Source organism: Hypomesus transpacificus, chromosome 15 (assembly GCF_021917145.1).
Source record: "Hypomesus transpacificus isolate Combined female chromosome 15, fHypTra1, whole genome shotgun sequence".
NCBI classification, from domain to species: Eukaryota; Metazoa; Chordata; class Actinopteri; order Osmeriformes; family Osmeridae; genus Hypomesus; species Hypomesus transpacificus.
The window spans coordinates 13,613,380-13,637,355 of record NC_061074.1 but is presented as its reverse complement, the minus strand read 5'-3'; the positions used below and the strand labels follow the sequence as shown (position 1 = coordinate 13,637,355).

The 23,976-nt window shown below is 48.5% G+C and overlaps 1 protein-coding gene across 3 annotated transcripts; it reads left to right on the top strand.

Annotated features, from left to right (window-relative positions):
- On the top strand, positions 1–23,762 carry stim1a (stromal interaction molecule 1a). 3 transcript variants are annotated; one of them, XM_047036598.1, is made up of 14 exons: positions 1–135; positions 882–1,014; positions 3,708–3,838; positions 6,133–6,247; positions 7,732–7,843; positions 7,927–8,042; positions 11,936–12,113; positions 16,723–16,900; positions 18,103–18,270; positions 18,355–18,455; positions 18,581–18,813; positions 19,711–19,791; positions 20,499–20,919; positions 21,398–23,762. In XM_047036598.1, exons 2-14 carry the CDS (start codon positions 894–896, stop codon positions 21,921–21,923), a joined length of 2,481 nt encoding a protein of 826 aa, XP_046892554.1. In that variant the 5' UTR covers positions 1–135; positions 882–893; the 3' UTR covers positions 21,924–23,762. The 3 variants fall into 3 exon arrangements, with proteins under 3 accessions (XP_046892554.1, XP_046892553.1, XP_046892552.1); XM_047036597.1 differs by lacking the exon at positions 19,711–19,791 and having other exon boundaries at positions 20,499–20,562; XM_047036596.1 differs by lacking the exon at positions 19,711–19,791.
- The last annotated feature ends 214 nt before the right edge of the window (positions 23,763–23,976 follow it).

Here is a 23,976-nt window from a genome sequence, read left to right as displayed (position 1 = left end):
GTCACAATTTCTGTTGCTAGTCTCACACAGTAAAGAAGGTGACGCGCGTTCTCTATGGGGGACCAAGCATCGGCGTGCGCTGCAATGTTAACACATAGCTGAAAACCACTCTCTGCAGTTTAGGTTTATGATAAGGTAAACCCTTTATTTGGTACATACTTGTGTATAACCCGTCAGATGTCTTACCTTTTAGCGGCAGCACGCTATATTAGCTTGCTAGCTATTTAGGACTAGCTTGCAGTACGTGTTCTGACTAGCTGTGTTATCGCTGTCTGGTTGGCAGAATGAGCAACTCGCATGCGATGATTTCGTTAGGAAATCTCCATAGATGTTAATTATCAACTAAAGTGAAGACAAAATGCCTAGCTTGGCAGGAATTAATGGGACACATGTACAGACGTAAATCATGTTAGTTATATCTACAGCAGATACAACATAGCTTAATACCAGATGGATAGCTGGAGGAAAGCTTATCTAGCTAGCTAGAGCTAGTTAACCGATTCAGGCCCGGACAGTACTGTACATACAAGCTCAGACAGTTGTCACTTTTTTATTTGTCTAGACTACAGTATCTTGCTAGTTTTCTCTGTATTGTGAAATATGCTTTCCAGAATAACTATTTGTGTGAGTAAACGAGATGTTTGTTAGGTATACTAATATTGAATGCTAACATATAGTACGGGCTAGCTAGCCCCGGCTTGCAATACTAGGTTAGCTTGTAGCTAGCTACCTAGCAAACTAGTTATGTCTGGGGCCTTAATACTGTATAAACGCGCCACACTCCCCGCCTACATATTTTTTTGCCTGCTTTATGTCCATGCATCATGTTGTTAGCCAGCTAACAAATGGTAGTAATGAAGCGCTTCTCCTTTTGTCCATAGCAAACATCCGTTATGGATTTCAGCAAATTGGTCCCCTTGTGGATTGTATGCTTATGTATCGTGGGAGAAAGCCGGACAGACAAACCAAGTCAAGCTAACACTGACTTCCAGCATGTTGACAATGGGGTGTCAGGTGAGTAAATAATGAAGTATAGTTTGATATATTTCCTTCCACTCTTGTTTGGTTGTCGCTTCTGAGGGAAGTCACTCACCTTTACTAGGTACGTGCTTTTAACTGTCACGTTGTAACATGTTCTTGTACTCTACATGCTGTAGGACCTTGTGTACTGGGTCTGAATTTAGACTGCGATGGCTCTAAATGTAGCCATGCTGAGAATAGTCAGGGTATGCATACAGTATGCTCACTGTTCCCCACCAGATCACAGCACCTAGTCAGGAATGGGTGTGCATGTTCTGTGTTTATTGTGTTTATTGCAACTAAAGTGCTTTTCAGAAGACATTACCACACTGTGCAAGATCGAGGCATAGTGGCTATGGAGCCATGCAAGTCTAGAGTAAGCCGATGGATACAAACGGAATGGTTATGTAAGAGTTCTGTACCACCTCCATGAATTGGAGGTCTAGTTGAAACAAATGATCAACAAGACCATTGATGTTCCCGTTCCAGGTTAGACACACTTTCACTGACAGAGCCTATGGTCCTAATTGCTTAACTCTGCCAGTCCTATTTAGTTTACCTCATAGTTAGGTTATTTAATCCAGTGACTGTACAGAGCATGTGATTTTAAGTAAACATCAAGTGTTGGTGTTCAGGTTGTTTTTTTGTAATTTATCTTGTGTTGCTTGACTTCCTGTTCAAGGGGCCTGTTGACACAAGTCTATTGCTGTTAAACAAAGCTGCCAGGTTATAAACCATGACTTTCAAGAACTTTCTACAACCTGAGTTACCATTTCATATCCAATTATTATGGGAGAGGTATGAAGTGAAATGTAATGATGTGAAGTCATCACTATTTTATTATGGAATGTACACGGAACATTTGAAAACAATCCACTCTCAAAGCCAAAACAGCAGATTTTCCCAGACACAAAACATCAGATATGACGGAAAAGGTTTCAGAATGGTAAAACAGTACATAAATAGTTGACTCCTACATTGTGGGCTCATTGAAAGCCAGGTTTACAGCTAACATGTGATAGCCTATCTGTCTGAAGAGGCTGGGGCCAGCACAGGGTTCTGAACAGACATCAGACCAAGAAGCTTTATTTGTCCTGCTGGAATGAGGGTAGGGAACGGTAATTACACCGGCAATGAAGTGGAACAGCTCAGAGTGCATGCTCCTCTTACACGCACAGAGAGACTGGCTTACATAACCAACATGGCTCTTGTAAAAGGTAGGCTAATATCTAATCTCTAGAGTCCCAGGAATTTTGCTTAGCAAATGGGGACAGGTGGGTGGGATTCATGGGAGATCCACAGGTGGCAAGCTGTAATGTTTGCTTTCATCCACCTTTGGATGCATGAGCACCACACACCTGGAATGTAAACTTACTGGTACTAAATGTACTCAATGACAAAAATGCGGAACCTGTCCTGTACACAACACTCACCCATTTCTCAGCTCTGAAATTGTGCCAGGGTTCACCCAAAGTCCCCTGATTTAGATTATTTTTTAAATATGTTTTTCCCTTCCCTTTAATCAGATGTGGGTCAGGTGCCTTAACTATGCTATTAACTAAATGTTGGCCCAATATTTGATGAGATTCCTTCCTATTTGCCTTTGTGTTGAGTGTCCACAGTGACTTGTTTTCTGTTGATCACATAGGTCTACCCACTAGGCCTACCCACTAGCCACTAGTTCATGGTATCGAGCACTGGGGTGTCATATGAAAGAATGCAGGGGTCTGACCTGGGTGCAGGCCTATGTTCTGTAGTCATGAGGTCAGCTACTGCCTGCCCTGTGCTACGTAGTGCTGGCTGCTGAGTCATCCTAGAGATTTGCAGGGACTGGAACAAACAAGGCATTACAGCTGTTTTTCCCCAAGATGATTGAACTTCTCATGCAGTACAATGAGAGCCAGAGAGTGTGCTCATCGTTGTATGGACCCATAATTCCCACCTGGTTAGCCTGAACTAGTAGTGCTTCTGTAATTTAGGCCAAATGCCCTCTACTGATTGTTAACTAATTTTGTGGAATTGTATGGCTCTTGATTTCAGCATTGGTTGTTAGAGATGAAAGTGTTAATATTACAGGCAGGGAGGATCAGGACATGCTAGTGTGCAGGAACTGGTCTCAGCCTGATGTGTGAAGTCCTCAGAATTACAACATGACTTGGCAAACTGACGTTTGAGAACAGAGGTACCCTCAGCCCTCTAGTCAAAGTTTTCGCAAGAAAATATGTGCAATTCATGCTATTTACCTCCTGTATTCTCGATTTGAGATACTTCCCATTGGTTAATGACAAGCCTTTGTGACTTTGTTGAGGCTGCGTCTGCTGCAGCATGAGGACACTGTCTCGGTGCTCAGCAGGAGCATTGTCACTCTCCTTTGTGTGGCGGTTCCACTGTGTCATGCTCAGGATAGACAACCCTCATGTGAAACTCTTATTGGCTAAGGACTTGAGAGTGCGTGAGGGGTCTTCTTTTAGACTGCACCATGATCATTCCTGTATCATGTGTCAACAACCACATCAGAATCTGATTCTGATGTGGTTGTTGTACCTCAGTGTCTTGGCCTATTAGTTTATAATCATGGACGCCTTATTTCATTTGCTTGTTGCGTCTTGCATTTGTAAGATGCATGATGAGCCAGCCCCTTCTATGCAGACTGTAACACAGCAGGCACGTCTCCATCTCTCCTCCAGAACTCTGTCGTATCGATGAGCCGCTGTGCCAGGACGGGAACGCCATCCTGAGCTTCGAGGCCATCCGCAGCATCCACAAGCAGATGGACGACGACGCCAACGGGAACGTGGATGTGGCAGAGACAGACGTGGTCAGTGTCTACTTCTCACACAGACGAGGCTTCCAGGAAGACATGTCGGAATCGTCTCTGGTCAGCCGTGACTTATCCAGGATAGGTTAAAGATAACGGGATTAGTTTAGTGCAGACCTTTAAGGACATTATCATGCTAATGGAGTAAGTGGTGGATTTGTGCCTCCCTACCATTGAAACCACACTGGGCTTTTAAATGTAAGCTGTCCACCGAGGTTTTGCTATACATGCAAAACTGGATCTGTTAAATGGATCTGTTAAATCACAACATTATTTGGGATTCTTCTATTTGAAGTGTAGAGATTGTGTTCCTCTTCTTAGATAGTGTCCTGGGCCTCTCCTGGTAGTCTGGCCACAGGCATTCCTGTTTGCAGGCTCATCTCTGGTAAGATATAACCTGTGGTCTGCGGATGGCCTGCAGCCAGCCCTCTCACACTGCAGCCCTGCAGCCAGCCCTCTCACACTGCAGCCCTGCAACCAGGGCCTCTCACACTGCAGCTCTGCAGCCAGCCCTCTCACACTGCAGCCCTGCAGCCAGCCCTCTCACACTGCAGCCCTGCAGCTAGCCATCTCACACTGCAGCTCTGCAGCCAGCCTTCTCACACTGCAGCCCTGCAGCCAGCCCTCTCACACCGCATACCTGCAGCCAGCCCTCTCACACTGCAACCCTGCAACCAGCCCTCTCACACTGCATACTTGCAGCCAGCCCTCTCACACTGCATACCTGCAACCAGCCCTCTCACACTGCAGTCCTGCAGCCAGCCCTCTCACACTGCAGCTCTGCAGCCAGCCCTCTCACACTGCAGCCCTGCAGCCAGCCCTCTCACACCGCATACCTGCAGCCAGCCCTCTCACACTGCATACCTGCAGCCAGCCCTCTCACACTGCATACCTGCAGCCAGCCCTCTCACACTGCAGCCCTGCAGCCAGCCCTATCAGGGTGGCCTGTGGAGGTTTCCCCAGTGACCTCATGCAGAGTAGTCAGTCTGGGATGGCCCTCCTCTTCTCTGCAGCTCCCTGGTGTTGTGGAGGAGGAACTTGGCAAGTAGGTCGACATCCCTGAAAGCAAAGCGCAGAGCAGAGCAGCAGGCAGAGCTAGTGGTCTGGTCTGGCTCTCAGCCAACAGTAGATGAGGGAAAACATGGGAGAGGTCTGAGCACTAGCACAGCTCTGCAGGGAGATTTAAAACATCAAATATACATTTGAGAAAGATGTCTTGTTTAAAACATTAACCGAATAAGCAGTATATGAGACCGCAATGCTAAGAATATAAGAATAGATTTGATCACTTGCAACCCCCCCCCCCCCCCGCTCAAGCTCTGTCATGAAAGCCATAGACATCAAGAACACTCTGAACAATAAACCACATCGTTCATGGTGATGGTTCTCCTCCATCAATTTGGTTTGCTGGAGCATGAGCTGCACTTTGTGGGGGTGTGTGTCTCACTGGAGCCAAGCTTCTCACCCTCTGGGAACAGCATGGGGGCTGACGATACAACATGGACAGATTTCATGTCAGCTAAGCCCTATCGCTGGAGTGTTGCTCAACAGAACAGGCTTGGAGAGGCTTTGACATGACCTGTGCTTCGTACTGAGGCCTTGGCAGCGGAATGCATGTGAGATTGATGGACTGCCAAGTGCTGTAAGGGGTACACCGTTGTCATGAAAGCTGGCTGTTTGTTGATTGTCTTTTTGTTGTGTTAGTGGGAGTGTGGTCTGACTTTGTGAAACTGCATTCAGTGAAAGATGTTGTCTACACAATCCCATGGGTATTATCTCCACATCAGTTGGAGCTGATGTTTGGAATGCTGTTCCCCTCCTCTGGGGCTGAAGCAGAACAACTCCCCCCCCCCCCCCCCCAAGACGTAATTTTTCCACTGTCAGTTCCGACCACTACACTTGTATCTGATGTATCTGACGACATGTCCTTATTTAGTAACACGAGGTGTGCTCGCCAGGCTGTTTGAGTTCTCTAGATACTCATCATAAAAAAACAAAATGTATCCAAAAGGTTTCCGCATTCCATCAGTCCAACTCCAAGTGTGTGCCAGTGTTTATTTAAACCCACTTGTCCATGAATGCTTTGATTCCACGGAGCACAATAAGGGATGCAATCTAGGCCAAAGGCATGTGTAGCTCCTGAAGTATGTTACCTAAAGAATGCTTTGCATAGTATATCCCCCAAAAACATGACCGGATTATGAATCTGGATTAATGACTCCTCTGTGTACCCTAATTTTCGTCAGTGTTAGGTTGAGTGTAACTCTGTTTTCCTTCTCCATGTTACCCTGTAGTTCCTCAGGGAAGACCTCAACTACCATGACCCCAAAGGCAAGCACAACAGTTTCCATGGTGATGACCAGTTCATAAGCGTGGAGGACCTTTGGAACGCATGGAAGGGTTCAGCAGGTAGGAACATTGCTGCAGTTTGATCACTACTTAGCAACAACAGCACCAAGCTGCCTATCCCCAGGCAGGCTATTTGCATAAATGAGTCTCAGAAACAGACCATGTGAATCTCATTCTGTTCACTCTGTTCCCTCGCACGTGATGTCAAGCTTTTTAAAGACACAATGTGTTCTGTATTTGTTATCCTACATTACCATCCACAGAATATCTTGTACCAAAGGCTGCATTTTGCATTGTTTACTATTCTCACCATAATCAGTGAAATGTAATGAACTCTCAAGACTTTGAGGCTAGGGCAGGGTAGAGTACAGTCCACCAGCCTCAGGAGCAGAGCATGTTGGCATTGTCAAGCAAAGTGCTCACCATTTAGCCAGCCCCTGCAGGCAGTGGGGTATCAGAGAACCTGTCAGCACGGCATCCTGACACAGATCACACACACACACACACAGGCACTTCACCTCTCACCTGCTCCTTCCTCCCTTTGTCCTGCTGACTTCTTTAACAGGCGTTATCATACACCACTTGTGGATTTTCACACGTCTCTCCTCTGCTCCCCCCCCCCCCCCCCCGCACCTCTGCCCCCCCCCCCCCCCCCCCCCCCGCTTGCTGTCTGGTTGCCGCTGCATTGCAGCTCCTCGTCAGGCCTCAGAGGAGGTTTTGGAGGCAGAAAACTGGGTCTGAGCTGGACCTGCAGCAAGTAGCTCACTACTACAGCCCACATTGTTGAATCCCTTCCAGAAGGAGCCTGGAGTGGATCTCCCTGGCCCCGTCTTCAGAGAGTGTTTACGTTCACATGCGTGTTATGATAGAGGATAGCTCCTACGTGATCCGACCTGCCCCTGAAATATTGAAGAGAATCCCAGATGTGTTTGCTAGAGGTCTGGTGTTATGTTATAGGAGCTGTAACTGGAGATGACGGGTGTCTATGTGAGTTTTGGCAACCTAGGGGAGGATGTGACTGAATCCCTGTGGGTTCCACATGGAGCCCCAACCCGTAGCCCTAGGTCCAGCCCCAGGCCTAGGTCCAGCCCCAGGCCTAGGTCCAGCCCTAGGCCTAGGTCCAGCCCCAGGCCTAGGCCCAGGTCCAGCCCCAGGCCCAGCCCTAGGTCCAGCCCTAGGTCCAGCCCTAGGTCCAGCTCCAAGCCTCAGCCCTGGGTCCAGCCCTAGGTCCAGCCCTAGGTCCAGCTCCAAGCCTCAGCCCTGGGTCCAGCCCTAGGTCCAGCCCTAGGTCCAGGCCTAGCCCTAGGTCCAGCTCCAGGCCTAGCCCTAGCATTCATCCGGCCCAAAGGTCAGGCCTTGGAGGAAATAGGTGGCTGAGTCAGAGACACGTTTTGTCTGTTATATAAGGCATTTGTTCTTCATACCCAGGAAGCCTTTGTTCTTTATCTTTATTTCCTGTCTATATTTCAAACCCCACTGGTGAGCTTCACCTGAGAAGAGTTTGTGTTCCACTGTATTTCAAAGTGTGTATCCGTGTTTTGCAGTGTACAACTGGACAGTGGATGAGGTGGTGGTGTGGCTGATCACCTATGTGGAGCTGCCTCAGTACGTCGACGCCTTCCGCAAGTACCACTTCAACGGCAGTGCCATGCCCCGGTAAGTGACAAGAGGAGGCTGGCGATCAGCACCTTCCCTGTAAACCGCCAATAACCCTCATGTCTCTCTGTCTGTTCCCTCAGGCTGGCCGTGAAGAACACCTCTCTCACTCTGTCAGTTCTGAAGATACTGGATCGTAGCCACGTCCAGAAGTTACAGCTCAAATCTTTGGATACCGTTCTGTTTGGTGCACCATTGAGTAAGTCAGTGCGTCTTATAAATACCGTCTAGTGATAACACCATTAAAAGAATCAAAACATAATGCAAAAGAAAACCTGATTTTAAACAATTAAGAACATTCAATAAAACATTGAAAACTGTCAAAAAGCAAGAAGTCTTCAATCTGGATTTCAAGGAGCTGAGGGTCTCAGCAGACCTGCAGCTGTCAGGGACATTGTTCCAGATATGTGGAGCAGAAAAACTGAAAGCTGCTTCTCCATGTTTAGTTCTGACTCTTTGAACACAAAGCAGACCAGTACCAGGTGACCTGAGTCGGGATGGTTCATAAGGTAGCAGCAGATCACCAATGTATTTAGGCCCTAAACCATTCAGTGCTTTATAAACCAGATCCAGTATACTAAGACTGAAGTTCTACCACTGTTTGTGTCTAAGTGGATGATGTTGAAGACCTTAACAAGAGCAGTTTCAGTACTGTGGTGCTGATGAAAACCGGACTGGAAAATAATAAAAACTGTTATTTTCGGCCAAGAAGTTGTTCAGCTGTGAAAAAAACACTTTTTCCATTATTTTACTTAAAAATGGGAGGTTTGATATTGGCCTATAATTTTTTATTATTTCAGGGTCTAAACTAGCCTTTTTTAGGAGTGGTTTAATAACTGCAGTTTTAGGGCTTGTGGGAATACACCTGAGAGAAGGGATGTGTTTATAATTTGTAAAAGATCAGTTTGTCAGTGGTCATGCAGTGTGAAAGCTTTTTGAAAAAGTGTGTTGGTAGAATATCCAAGCTGCAGGAGGAAGTTTTCAGATGTTGTCTAATGTCTTCTAGGCTTCTTTGGTTGATTGAATGAAATTGTGTCATGACATTTGAATGGATGTTATTTAACGATGGGGACAACTCATATCCTGTGGTTGGTGTGGAGGCACCAACTGCTTGTAAAATTTGCCTGTCAACTGTAGCAAATAAGGCATGTGTATTGTTTTTGGTTATAATGTCAGAGAAGGATAGCCAGAACTTCTTGTTTTTATAGCGTTCCTCCACTCAACCAGTTTTTTTTCAGGAAGTCATCTTTTATTTCCTGCTCTGAAGGATCTGTGAGCTAGCTTACCTAACTGCACTGACCCTCTCTGATGCAGACTACTCTGACAATCTGTGTTTATTTCGAGTGATTCATTCAGCTGCAGCATAGTAAACAGCATAGTATGTCAAGGAGAAAAGAAGGTGGGGGGGGAGAGAGGAAGAGGAGGGAAAGGGAGGAAGAGATGAGAGGAGGTGGGGAAGAGAGAGGAGGTGGGGGAGAAAGGAGTACGGTGAGAGAGGAGGGCGGGTAGAGAGGAAGACAGGTGGTGGGGGAGAGAGGACGAGAGGAAAGGGGGGAGAGAGGAGGAGAGGAAAAGGGGAAGAGAGAGGAGGTGTCCCTGAGCTGCTCTGTATTCCAAGCACAGCTCTCTGGCGCACTGAGGCAAATAATAAAAAAAAAAAAAAAAAATCCTCTTTCCACCAGTACAGGGTGCAGAGAATACAAGACTGTTCGTCTGTCCCTTTAAACCTGTAGCTCCGCCCCACAGCATCCAGCCTATGTACATGCCTGTAGTACTAGTGCTATCTCTGTGATTCTCTCCATAGTACAAGCCTTGAGTACTATCTCTGTAGGTTCTCTCTATAACATACCTCTAGTGTTAGTACCATCGCTGGATTCTCTCTACATGTAAGCAGATGCCTGCAAAGAGGAGAACATACAAATGAAAGAGCACGGATGAAAGGATAGGAAACAGTTAGAAAGCAGGCTAAGATGGTTGAACCTTTTTAGAGAAAGGTTTTTTTTTTTTTTTTTTTAATCCTGTTTCAAAGCAAGTTTCCAGGAGGTCTGTGTTCGCTGTGGTCTGTGCCTGGCATGTGTCAGTGGGTGTGTTTGGAGAAGCATCCCAGCTGGAGGGGAGACCAGAGGGGGCCGCCTGGACCTGACAGCTCCAGTAGGGAAGCCATGAAGGGCCTGTGGAGAGGCACACACCACACCTACACAGGCTGGCCTCGTCAGACACACAGACCCAAGGGGGGCTCGTCAGGAACACACCCAGGTTGGCCGAGTCAGCATCGTTTCAGGACACCTCTCACAATGGTGTTATGTAAATAGGCTAAGTCTCACAAATGGACGACACCGTTGAGAAATGAGAAGACACCGTTTTGCCATGTTCCTTCCTGTCTAATGGTTAGTTAAACAGTTAGATGCAGTTAAGCAAGTCTCTGCAACATTCCAGAGATTCTGCAATGCAGCAGTTTAAGAACAAGCGAATGGAACATTGTCTGTGTTACTGAAAAGACTGATTTATGGATTAGCTAATACACGTTAGTAAAAATAAATAAAAACCCTGGTCATTACACCATGGTGTACTCTGATCTGCTCTGGAGTATGCAGGTGGGGGACTGCTTACGTTCCCACTGTTCTGTGGACTCTAGATTACACACCTCCTCTTTATATAACTCTACTGAGCTGTAGTGCTTATACAGCCATCCCAATGATGAATGACCATTACTGTCATTCTAAACTCCACTGACCCTGGATGCCTGGCTGGATGTCTTGGCTGCAAAGTTCCACTGGTCTGAGCTGCCTGACTGGCTGTAAAGCTTCACTGGTCTGAGCTGCCTGACTGGTTGTAAAGCTCCACTGGTCTGAGCTGCCTGACTGGCTGTAAAGCTTCACTGGTCTGAGCTGCCTGACTGGCTGTAAAGCTCCACTGGTCTGAGCTGCTTGACTGGCTGTAAAACTTCACTGGTCTGAGCTGCCTGACTGGCTGTAAAGCTTCACTGGTCTGAGCTGCCTGACTGGCTGTAAAGCTTCACTGGTCTGAGCTGCCTGACTGGCTGTAAAGCTCCACTGGTCTGAGCTGCCTGACTGGCTGTAAAGCTTCACTGGTCTTGGCTGGCTGGCTGGCTGACTGGCTGTAAAGCTTCACTGGTCTGAGCTGCCTGACTGGCTGTAAAGCTTCACTGGTCTTGGCTAGCTGGCTGTAAAGCTTCACTGGTCTTGGCTGGCTGGCTGTAAAGCTTCACTGGTCTTGGCTGGCTGGCTGACTGGCTATAAAGCTTCACTGGTCTTGGCTGGCTGGCTGACTTGCTGTAAAGCTTCACAGGTCACAGCTGGGAATCGAACCGGCAACCTTCTGATTAATAGCCCGATTCCCTAACCGCTCAGCCATCTGAAACTATATGACTAAACGTCCTCTTTTGTCTGTTGGGTTAGGTGAGAGCGCTGTGCTTCTGTCTCCTGGTGCTACTTACACATGGTGGCCATCTTGCCCCAGAGCTTTGTTGCAGGCAGCCTACCTGTCTGTACATGCGTGGAATGTAATGGTTCAGGCTGCTTCGAGACAGTGACGTTATGACTGAGGACGTTCACACATGTCAATGTCATCATGGGTGCCAGCAACCTGTGTTCTCTCCCATGTTGTTGTTCAGGCTCCGTTACCAGACTGAAATAGATTGTGTTAATCTGGTTTTAGCTGGGTGTTTAAGGAGGGGGTCCTTCACACACCAATCTCCCGCTCGTCCACCTTTAAGGATGAACCTGGCCTAGGGTGCATGAAGGGGACTTCAGACAGCTTACTTTCAGAGCGTTTTCACAAAGACTTGGTGCATCGTGATGGAATGTGACATGGTTAATAGTTGAAATGAATAAGGGTCCTATTTGGTTTATTGATGTCTCAGGGTCACTTCTTCACAGATTGTCAACTCTTTCTTTTCTTTTCTTTCTCTCTCTCTCTCTCTCTCTCTCTCTCTCTCTCTCTCTCTCTCTCTCTCTCTCTCTCTCTCTCTCTCTCTCTCTCTCTCTCTCTCTCTCTCTCTCTCTCTCTCTCTCTCTCTCTCTCTCTCTCTCTCTCTCTCTCTCTCTCTCTCTCTCTCTCTCTCTCTCCTAGTGAACAGACACCACCACCTGAAGGACTTCATGCTGGTGGTATCCATAGTGATTGGAGTAGGTGGCTGCTGGTTTGCCTACATCCAGAACCGCTACTCGAAGGACCACATGAAGAAGATGATGGGGGACCTGGAGGGTCTTCAGAGGGCCGAGCAGAGCCTGCACGACATGCAACAGAAGTGAGTGACTTCCACCGTGTCCACCGACACTCGGTGTCTCTACAGGGTGACCTTGTGAGTCCCTCCAGTCTCTGTCCAGAGAAGAGAAGCTAATGTTGTGCTCTTAACATGGTTCACGGAGGAGTCATGTGTTGGCTACTTCTGCAAAGTCTCTCCTTTCTATCTTCTTTCTATCTCTCGTCATGTGACATTTGAAAGCCGGATCCTCAGAAGGAGGAAGTGGGTGTGTGGCTCGTGTGAGAGCTGGACTGTGACTCACTTGGTAGTCACCAACTTCCAGTCCGTGACAAGTCACGATTTGCAGAAGCAGCTCGTTTTTGTCAAACATCCGGGTCATTAAGTAACTCGACAACTCGGGTGTTGCGTCAGAGCTTTTTTTTTTTTTTTTTTCCTCTCCCGCTGAAGTAGGCATCTCTCGACCCCCCTGTGTCCTCGTCAACCTTTGACCCTGGTCCCCTGGCGCGCTGCCTGTCGTCCCGTAGCCGTGTAGTACCTCGCAGCTGCCTGTGTGTGTCGGCATGTGTGTGGGGGGGGGGAGTGGAAAGTATGTCTCAGTGAACACAGCCCGTCAGACCCCATCCAGTGCCCAGGGGACAGGGCTGGCAACCTACAACCCTGCCACCCCCCCCTGACAGTAAGCCTGGCTGGGCCCCTGTCTGCCTTCCTGCTCTCACACTGCAGTTAACCCTGGAGATGACCATGCTCTCTCACCTCAGCAACATGGAGACAGATTCCTTCCTCTCACACACACACACACACACACAGTATATTAAATCCTTTACCCAGGGACCCACTCCTTCACTCCTGTAATATGACTGCCGTGAGGGGCCGATAGACGGGGCCTTTTCTCGGAGGTCAGTCGGGCAGAGGGCAAGGCTGCGTGTTCCCGTTTGTGCGTGTTCCTTGAGTGAGTGCAGCCTTGGGACAGCTTCACGATTGCTGACATCCTCCAGCCTAGACAGACACCTTGTAGATCAGGTCCTCAGACAGCTGTTACAGGGTTTAGTAGTGCTGTTTCTGTCGGCTCGCTTCCATGGTGAAGCCTCACGGCCATACCTCACGCCATGATGTGTCAGCTGGGTTTAAATCTCAGCTGTGCTCAGGGTAATATTCCCATCATGGCAGGTAGAACTGCCCTGCTGGATTCTTTACTGGAACTCTCCATTACACTTCTTTAGCATTTATTGAGCTGTATTTCTTTTTTAAAGCTGAATAATGCGAGGTGTGTATTGATTTGAAAGAGGAAATCTAGCAGTTCTTGTACTAATGTTTGTACAGCTAATGTCTGGCAATAGTTTACCACAGCATGATAAGGTTTCTACTACTAACTAGCTCAATGCTCTGTATTGTCATGGTGCAACGACCTACTTCTGGAGTTGAATAGGAAGACTCCCATGAGTAAGGGGGAGGAGGGGTGGGGGAAGACTTGGGACATGCAGGGTGGGGAGAGCCGGGGTAGGGGCAGCCTGTGAGAGGAGGGCAGAGACCAGGCATCTGTGGAAGGAAAAATGGGATTTAAGAAAAAAAGAAAGAAAAAAGATCTGACACAGAAATGCTTTGCTGCAAAGTCTCTATTGAGGCATGTGGGTCAGAGGAATTCAAGGATAATGTAAGAATTATATTTAAGAGAATAAAATCAAGTGTTATACAAAATAATTCACACTCATTTAAAGGCAAGACAGTTGTCCTGTATCCATCAGGCTGGGCCTATGAGGAAGGCTTCTCTGGGCCGGGGGCCGACACAGCCATGGCCCTAGCCACCAGGCCCTGACCGCCTGACAGCATACTGGGGACATGATGACCCGTCCTCCACAACTGTCCTTCAGTGATGACAGTGAATTAATATGTAGAAGAAAATAACCCTGACCATAATACTAGGAAAATGATATGATAAAAGGGTTCTGATAAAGTACGACTTGTGCTGATTGTGAGACAAGGCATGTCCTCTGAGTAGAGCTGGGACAGAGAGGAAGCATGTCCTCTGAGTGGAGCTGGGACAGAGAGGAGGCATGTCCTCTGAGTGGAGCTGGGACAGAGAGGAAGCATGTCCTCTGAGTGGAGCTGGGACAGAAACAAGGCATGTCCTCAGAGTAGAGCTGGGACAGAGAGGAAGCATGTCCTCTGAGTAGAGCTGGAACAGAGACATGTCCTCTGAGTGGAGCTGGGACAGAGAGGAAGCATGTCCTCTGAGTGGAGCTGGGACAGAGACATGTCCTCTGAGTGGAGCTGGGACAGAGAGGAAGCATGTCCTCTGAGTGGAGCTGGGACAGAGACATGTCCTCTGAGTGGAGCTGGGACAGAGAGGAAGCATGTCCTCTGAGTGGAGCTGGGACAGAGAGGAAGCATGTCCTCTGAGTGGAGCTGGGACAGAGAGGAAGCATGTCCTCTGAGTAGAGCTGGGACAGAGACATGTCCTCTGAGTGGAGCTGGGACAGAGAGGAAGCATGTCCTCTGAGTGGAGCTTGGACAGAGACATGTCCTCTGAGTGGAGCTTGGACAGAGAGGAAGCATGTCCTCTGAGTGGAGCTGGGACAGAGAGGAAGCATGTCCTCTGAGTGGAGCTGGGACAGACAGGAAGCATGTCCTCTGAGTGGAGCTGGGACAGAGAGGAAGCATGTCCTCTGAGTGGAGCTGGGACAGAGAGGAAGCATGTCTTCTGAGTGGAGCTGGGACAGAGACATGTCCTCTGAGTGGAGCTGGGACAGAGAGGAGGCATGTCCTCTGAGTGGAGCTGGGACAGAGACATGTCCTCTGAGTGGAGCTGGGACAGAGAGGAAGCATGTCCTCTGAGTGGAGCTGGGACAGAGACATGTCCTCTGAGTGGAGCTGGGACAAAGAGGAAGCATGTCCTCTGAGTGGAGCTGGGACAGAGAGGAAGCATGTCCTCTGAGTGGAGCTGGGACAGACAGGAAGCATGTCCTCTGAGTGGAGCTGGGACAGAGAGGAAGCATGTCCTCTGAGTGGAGCTGGGACAGAAACAAGGCATGTCCTCTGAGTAGAGCTGGGACAGAGAGGAAGCATGTCCTCTGAGTAGAGCTGGGACAGAGACATGTCCTCTGAGTGGAGCTGGGACAGAGAGGAAGCATGTCCTCTGAGTGGAGCTGGGACAGAGACATGTCCTCTGAGTGGAGCTGGGACAGAGAGGAAACATGTCCTCTGAGTGGAGCTGGGACAGACGGGAAGCATGTCCTCTAACCGTGTGTCCGTGCTGATCCTTACTGCCAGGTGCAGTCTGTCCAGTCCTTCCAGCAGATCGCGTGGCCTGAAGCCCTGCATCGACCCCCCCCTGTTCTCCCTGCTGCCCTCTGGAGCAGGCCAGGGGGAGGGGTCCCACTCTGTTTCCTGGGTGTCTTTTACTATGGCAGCTGGTGTTAAGCATCGACACTTAACACGTCATCTGCAGCTCTGCCTCACCCTCTCAGTTTGGTCAGTGAGTCTGTACAGGACCACGCAACAGGGTACAGAGCTGCTATCGTGGTGAATCTGCAATGCAAATGTAGCCATGCTACTTTCCATCACATCAAGCCTAATTATGGCGTTTATTGGTAGACAAATGCAGACCATAAACATCTTGATAATAGGCCATGCAACCATGTCAGTTGTATAAGGCCTGGAAGCGCAAGCTGTTGCAACATGGAGCCTCTGAAGCCATTGTCCTGGAGACAAGCCCATAGTCACACCCTGCAGTGCAGTGAGACTGGCAGTCTGGGCTTTGTTGGGCAGTGTGTGGTGGAGCTCAGATCTGCTGGGACTGAGGCTGGAGAATGGCAGAGGTCAAGGTTGACAGCATTAACGGGAGGGCCTGCCGCCCACATTTTCCATCCTCTGACCACCCAGATCACCTTTCACCAAGGCCTCTGTGTTTTGCCATTTCCAGCTCCGGCCAGACACTGGAATGTAGGCTGCTCTCTGCTGGAGGAATATGGTATTGCTCTGCTGCTTGGTATTATTGCTGCTACTCTACTTTCTCTCATGAGCACCTGTCTGGTTTAGGAGATTTTACTTGTGTGTCAATATCAATTCCTAGATTATGTGTAAGCACCAAGTCCTAGACTCTACACCTAGATGATTGAACCCACTTTTTTGAGATCATTCTAAATCTTGGCTTTTCTAATGAGCTGGTCTTGTCACAGTTCTCTCAGTAGTGTGACTTGATGGGGTCTAAGCAGCATGACAACGCCAGCCCTTCAAACTGTGTCCTTCTATGGTCTTTCTATAGACCCAGGCCCGGTAGTATCTGAGACACTGGGGACTGCTGTTCTAGAGTGCATCTATGGTTGTCTTATGTTGCTTGGTGCTTTGTAACTCAACCCTGGGAGAGAGGGAGGGAGCGAGGTGAGTGCGGGTCGGGAAACTGTGTCACTAAGCTCTCATTCCTGCTTTGGCCCGGCCTTGCTCTCTACGATGTCCCTTTATTAAGGCTTAAGCAGCTGACTTTTTTACGTCTTCTTCATGTTTTACTATTTTGTCCTGTCATACTATGTTCCACCACCAGGAGAAGTGCAATTTAATTTTGTTATGTGCAATGACAATAAAAGGCATTCATTCATTAATACCTCAGGCACCGTCTTCTCAAATGGAGCCCTCTGTCTCTGTGTGTCTCCCCCAGGCTGCAGATAGCCCAGGAGGAGCACCGCACGGTGGAGGTGGAGAAGGTGAACCTGGAGCAGAAGCTGAGGGATGAGATCAACTCGGCCAAACAGGAGGCCCAGCGCCTCAAGGGGCTCCGCGAGGGCACCGAGAACGAGCTGAGCCGGCAGAAATACGCAGAGGAAGAACTGGACCAGGTACAGGAGGCCCCCGTGTGTGTGTGTGCGTGTGTGCGTGCGTGCGTGAGACACAGGGCTGGAGCAGGGCACCCACAGCCTGTGAGCGTGGTGGAGGAGAGCCGTCTGGGACTGCAGTCAAACATCTTGGCATTAGAAGAGCGAGCCAGAGTGATTTCGATGTGGGATAGGGTCAGCAGGAGAGCCTGGGTCTTTTCCTTTCTGACACATTCTGCCTGAGAACAGCATCAGTAGGAGGCCTCCCACTTAGCTCTGCCCGCTGGGGAGCTAGCAGGAAGAGCTGCCAGGGTCAGCTGACAGCAGAACACAGGAAGACTCACTGGTTATCTGATTTCCATCCTGAAGACAGGACTACAGATCGGAGGCGGTGAGATGAAACGGTTAGCGTATAGTCGTTGTGATGCTCACAGTGTACTGGAGGAAACGGGTCCATTCCACCACTACATGAACACTGTAACCTGTTGTCAGTTGGCATTACAGCAAATTAGTTTCACATGACTTTCCTTTGCGTGGCAATTATGGTTATCTTCCAGTTTATTTCCCAAACCAGCCATGATTTCAGTGTGTGTTTGTGCAGTGAGGACAGTGTAGGGGTTTGTGCCAAAGCCTGCTGTGTTGTGTGCCGCTCCCAGCGGAGGTCAGCCATGCTGTGTGCCCTGCCGGCCGGGGGGGGGGGGGCGCTTTGGCCTCTTCCGCCCACACTCTGGTCACATGGTCCACACACTGGTCGCATGGAGCAGGCTCTGTGAAGGCCTGGATAGATAGAGGGCCCCTGAAGGCCTCCAGGACAAGCTTGCCCAGAGACAAAGGGAGCTCTTCAGTCACCATGTCCAGGACATTATTCTCCTTGTCTCTGGAGCCCTGCTATTGTGGTAGCAGTACATGACAGCGTACACAACATTCCCCTTCTAGTTTTCCCTCATTAAGTACAGGCTTTGTTGGGCCCCATTTCACAAGTCAGTGCTGAGTTCATACAGGAAGTGGTACGTTGGTACATACAGGAAATGGTACGTTGGGACATACAGGAAGTGGTACGTTGGTACATACAGGAAATGGTACGTTGGGACATACAGGAAGTGGTATGTTTGTACATACAGGAAGTGGTCGGTTGGTACATACAGGAAGTGGTACGTTGGTACATACAGGAAGTGGTCGGTTGGTGATCTCTTACTGTTAACCCCTGGGCCGTGCGTGTGCTGCAGGTGCGCATGGCTCTGAAGAAGGCGGAGAAGGAGCTGGAGTCGCGGAGCAGCTGGTCCCCACCAGATGCCCTCCAGAAGTGGCTGCAGCTCACCCACGAGGTGGAGGTCCAGTACTACAACATCAAGAAGCAGAACGCCGAGAAACAGCTGCTGGTGGCCAAGGAGGGGGTAAGGCAGCAGTCAGGGAAAACGCACACACTTGCACAGTTGTTGGGGACGTCCTGGGGACCAATGTGTTGTCTTCCGTAACAGGCCGAGAAGATCAAGAAGAAAAGGAACACCCTGTTTGGAACGTTCCACGTGGCACACAGCTCCTCCCTGGATGACGTGGACCACAAAATCCTGGCGGCAAAGTAGGCGTTTCATACGTAGACGTCACCCGTCACACAGCCGTCCCCTGCACGTCCAGATGTCCTCATAACTGTCCCCCGCTGGCTCCCAGACACGTCCTCATGTCATGTGTCTCCTTCCTCCCTAGACAGGCGCTGGGGGAGGTGACGGCTGCTCTGAGGGAGAGGCTGCATCGCTGGCAGCAGATCGAGATCCTGACGGGCTTCACCGTGGTCCACAACCCGGGGCTGCCCTCGCTGGCCTCCTCCCTGAACCTCGACCCCAGCTTCATGGGGGGCCGGGCCACGCCCCAGCACTTCATGATGTCGGAGGACATGGAGGACATGGATGAGGACATGATGACACCTGGAACTCTGCAATGTAAGGGCTCGTCTGAATCTGGGGGCCACGCAATGGGGCTTGGCAAACGACCCCCTAAACTCCCCAGGAGCCTTACGGGGAGGTCCAGAAATCCTTGTGAGAATTCAGGATCTGCCACGTATTTATGATTCTTTGGATTCTTTCACAACCCCCCCCCCCCCCCCCCCCCCCCCCCACTGTAAGGGCTTCAGGGTAGCGTGTCTGTGATTGAGAATGAGTGTTGGACATCTGTAATACATGAAATGTAATTTTCCATGTTTCTTTTCTACATGTTGATTGGGCTGACTGGGTGTTTATTCCATGTTGGAAATCTGAATTGCTTCGACTAAAGATGGCGTATGAGAATCATGTGAAAACTGTTCATAATGCCATGCTGTGGATATTGAGCTTTTGAAGAAAGAAATACATACTTGATGACACCAAATCTTTGTGCTGATGTATTTTTTAGCAATTGTGTCCCAGTATGTATGCCCATTGCAATGTTATGTGTATGTAAGAAGCATTAAACTAAGCCAGAATTATTAAGAACGTTGCCTTGCATTACCCTAGTTTCAAATCAGCTGAATTTTATCTAGGATAAATGTAGCCGGAATCTATATTTTTTACAGAAAAAGTAAATGTGCGTCTATATTTTTGTCTTTAAATGCAGCAGCCTACATCTGTTGCTTTCATAATACTGCATAAGGGCAAGGGCAAGAATATCATTTAAAGAACTGTATTCCTTTTCCTGACATAGCCTAGTGTTTGACTTGTGATTGAAAGACACCTTGACAGACAAGAAAAGTGCTGACTAACCGCACAGGAAGCAATACAGCCTTCCTCTGCCACTACAGTCTTCAGTAAGTCTTCAAATCCACATGAATAACACTCCCCTCTATTCTCCACCGCCAACTCCAGACGCCTCCTGGCTGATGGAACGTCGAGCCAGTGACCTCTGGTCCATGGGGCCTGCCTGCCGGGTCATGTGGAAACACTCCGGTTGGCTTGTTACTCCTGCCCCCTCTTTTTCAACCTGGACTCCCCTTTCCGTCTGCCCCCCCCCCCACCCCCCACCCCCCTCTCCCAAAGTCACTCCAGTCAGAGCTGCTTAGAGCACCTAAACATGTTTGTCATGGGACAGGTCTATATATGGACAGCTGACCATCTGATGCCAGCCTGCTATTCTATCCCTGCCTCTCTTGGACATGGCTAACACCTCTGACTGATCCCTCTCTCTCCCTCCTGCTCCTCCCTCCATCTACCCCCTTAGCACCCTCTCCCTCACAAGTACACCCTGTCTTTCCTGTACCTGTGTTTCTCAGCACTGAGACAGTGACTGATTTGAGAAGGTTATGGTTATTAACAATTAAATGTCGATGGAAACGCACATTTTTTTGTTTTTATTCTTTCATACCAAGCTGTTCATTGGTCAGACCCAAGCCTGCAGTGTGCCTTGAGCTCTTATCAAAGGCATCCCTCCTTTATTCTACCCTGGTTGTCTTAAGAGCTTAACTGAAGCATGTGTTAAGTCACACCCTCACTGAGAAACAGGGACTGGGAGCTCAATGGGCCCAAAGACCTGCGTGTCGACCTTGATCCAACACCCGAGTCTCCTACCCCCCCAGTCTTGTGTCACTGTTGTCCAACACTGACTTTTGGTTCTTTGAGAGCGTATGGTCTCTAACCGCATTCTCCTGTGCCCACAGCTCCCAGTATGATGTCCCTCCGTCAACGCCACATGGACCCCCAGCTGGCTATGGGCTCCCAGAGGTTGGTGGAGGGTTGTCTGTTGGGAGGGCACCAAGGGGAGGGTAGCCCTTACCCTTCCAGGTCTAGGACCTCCCAGTACCAGTCACCCAGCCAATCATATGGACAGTTTGAGAACTTCTGTCTGCCCCCCCTCTCCTCGGCTGTCTCGCACCCCGCCATATTCTGCGCCTCCTCCACACCTCCTCAGTCCCTCTCCTCCCTCCTCTCCTGCTCCTCCTCCTGTCTGCCCAGCTCCCTGGGAAGCTCCCACTCCGCCCATGTCCTCCCCTCCTCCTACTTCCAGCCCATGGACACCATCTCAGACTCTGCCTCTTCAGACCTCACCAGAGGGCGCTCCAGACTGAGTGGCAGCTTCGGGTACCCATCTGCTCGCCCCTCCTCTCTGCTCGCTCCTATTCTCTCCTCCCCTCTTCTCTCCTTCCCTCTTCTCTTATTTCTCCCCTCAGCTCTCTCCTCCCCTCAGCTCTCCTGCAGCTCTCTCCTCTCCACATTCCTTGCATGTACATGAGCCTCCTCTCCACACAGACGTTCATCCCCATCTCTGCTGGTCCCTAGCTGCATTAAGGGATTTCATAAAAAGATGTTCCATTGGACACGCTACTCATACATTTTGTTTGTTTAATTCATACCACTGTATTTATTCCTTCATTATAGTACTCACTGTTTCCAACCCTCCTTCCCTTCTTGCCTGCAGTACTAATAAGCGTGGATTTCAACATTTGGCTCTAGGCCAAACTCTTGAGCTTTTCAGACATAAGTACAAGCATGCAAGATTTCAGTTTTTGCTACCGAGGTAATGACTCTCTATATATGTCTGTCCTCTGTCTGCCGGCAGGGAGCTCAATCGCTCTGACTCCGACTCCTCCCTGTCTCTCTCCCTAATGGGGGAGCGCCTGTCGGCCTACAGCACCAAGGGCCACCCGGTGAAGCCCACATCCCTGCTTCACGGCCCCCCAGGCCGCTCAGACGACCCCCTGTCCCTGCATGCCCTCACCCCCAACGGAGGGAATCGCATCCCCGAGGAAGAATCCCCTGCAGACGCGGTCCCAGACAGCCCCATCCTCATGAAGAAGGTTTACAGCATAGAGAAGTCAGCCAGCATGGGAGAGATCAACGTCAGTCTGTCCGAGTCCTCACGTTCCCTCAGCCCCAACTCCACTGACCCTGACACGCCCTCCCCAACGGGAGGCCAGGCTGGGGTAGTCGGGGGGTCCGGGGCCAAGGGCAGCAGCCGCATCCCCCAGCTCTCCTCCAAGAAGAGCCCCCTGGAGGACGACAGCGGCTCCACGGGTGAAGAGACAGACTCCGCAGCCAGCCGTAAGAAACACACCTTCAAGATCTTCAAAAAGCAAAAGAAATAATAAGGACTATGAACTACTAAAGAGCTGCCGGAACTGTGTGACTGTACTCCCGTTTTGTTTTTGAAAGAGAATTATTGTTTTTTATGTTGGTTTATTTACTGGTCTCAAATGATTGGCACAAATTGTTGCCTTTATGTGGCGTTTTTAGATGCTTCCTCAGATGGACTGGGAAGAGTGAGAGAAACCAGTTAATTACTATTATATTTAGTTGGTCTATGAAGAAAATTTGGGGAACGGGTGGGTTGTTTAGTGGAATGTAAAAAGCACTATTTATTCAGCAGGAAAAGGTGCCAATCTCAAAGGGAAATGTGACTCCAGGGTGGATAATTTGTTGTACTGTTATTCAATCTCTAGCAGTTTGCATGTCTTCACTTTTGTTTGACTGATACTCGAATGCTCTTAGGTGTTTGCTTGGTTTTTGTCCTTTTTCTGTTCGCTCAAAGCTTAATAATAACTGCTGTTTAGTTTCAGTGATTCCAACCATCTCTGTTACAGTATGTGTTTGTTTTAACTCGAATATTATAGGTGGACAGGACAGTTTTACAACATGCAGTATTAGTCAATGGTGAAGGGGGGGCTGAAAGGGCTGAACTTTACTTTAAACCTCCCTGAGTCAGTTGTTCTAATATGAAATATGTAGAATCTACACTGGCAGAACACTGAGCTAGACATCGGGCAACTACCCACACTCGGTTGCAAATGTACACATAAGTCTGTATTCGAAACCCCATTTAAGGCCACACAACCAGTGATGAATGAAAACTACAATGCAAAAAAATCACCTGACACATGACATATCCTCAATAGATTCACCTGACAGAAATTCTCCCTGATATTTTAAATATTTGTTTGTATTTAATGTATAGCACTTACCAGACCTACTTGCAATTTGTTAACTTTTTCATAGCAGTCTGATGAGTGAATCAATGTGGTCTCCAGGTGTGTAGCTCTCACGATGTGCCAATTAAAGCAAGCCAAAGATTCAGACAAGACAGTCTTATCTTCGAGGCTGCAGAAATAACTCTTATAGTTGGGTATGCTATTACTGTACCTGGAAGGCAGTTTTGGCATCACTAGAACGACCTTATCTCTAATCCATGACAGGGTACTGCAAGGTCTAAAATATTGGTTAACAGGGACACCAATCATCCAGACTTATTTTTTAACTGACGTTTTCAAAGTGGTAGGCGATTTGTAATCCTCTTTAGGTAGACAATAGGTTTGCCATCGTCGTAAACTATCACTGTTCATCCGCACTCACAAACAATACAAGCACATACTATTATGTTTTTTAAATTCGATTTACAGATCCTTAACACATACTTGCTCTTTGTTGAGGGGTCTGTGAGAGCACAAATGGGCTAGGGCCAGATCCATAACCAGACACGCTCCCCAAACAAGCAGCGCTGCAAACTTCATAGACACGATCTCCCCCTTAAGAGGACTCGGTTTGACAGTATGGATGTAAACAAAATGTAAATGTTTTCGCTCATCCTGCAGTTGAAAATATGGAATTCTATTGGTACCTTATAAAGAAGTAACATTTGTACCTCTTGCACGTTGAAACTGTAAATGGATTCTGCTGTCAGTGTATGTCTGTCTGTCCGCTCACAGTATACTGCACTACGCTGATGCATGCAAACTACTGGAACACCTTTTGGATCAGGGGAAGTGATTGACAGGAGCATTTTGTCGATTGAACTCATCTCTATTTCTCATTTTGAGCTACTATTTATGAAAACATATTTGTACAAAGAACTAAATAATTTTGCATCTTCTGTGACGTTCTAAACTTTTATGGCACTCCTGCATGATAGCAATAAACTATTTTGAATGAAAGACGACTTGTTTTTTAAGCAAGAGTGGTGTTTGAGACGGTTAGCTTGGCAAGCAGTAGCGCAGTAGTTTTAATTGACATATTTTATAAATAATTTACACAACTTACACATTTACTACAGGAAAAAGTGAATACAATAGTTTTATTTCAGGATCAGCAATGAAAAATACTAGGTAATTATTCAGGCGACACGACACACTCAGTACTGGCAAGGTG

Bases quoted from the DNA above. Each gene is read 5' to 3' on its own strand.
- stim1a (XM_047036598.1), top strand. From the start codon at position 894: ATGGATTTCAGCAAATTGGTCCCCTTGTGGATTGTATGCTTATGTATC. The intron at 7,844-7,926 runs GTAAGTGACAAG...CTGTTCCCTCAG, and splicing joins AACGGCAGTGCCATGCCCCG to GCTGGCCGTGAAGAACACCT. The intron at 16,901-18,102 runs GTACAGGAGGCC...CGTGTGCTGCAG, and splicing joins CAGAGGAAGAACTGGACCAG to GTGCGCATGGCTCTGAAGAA.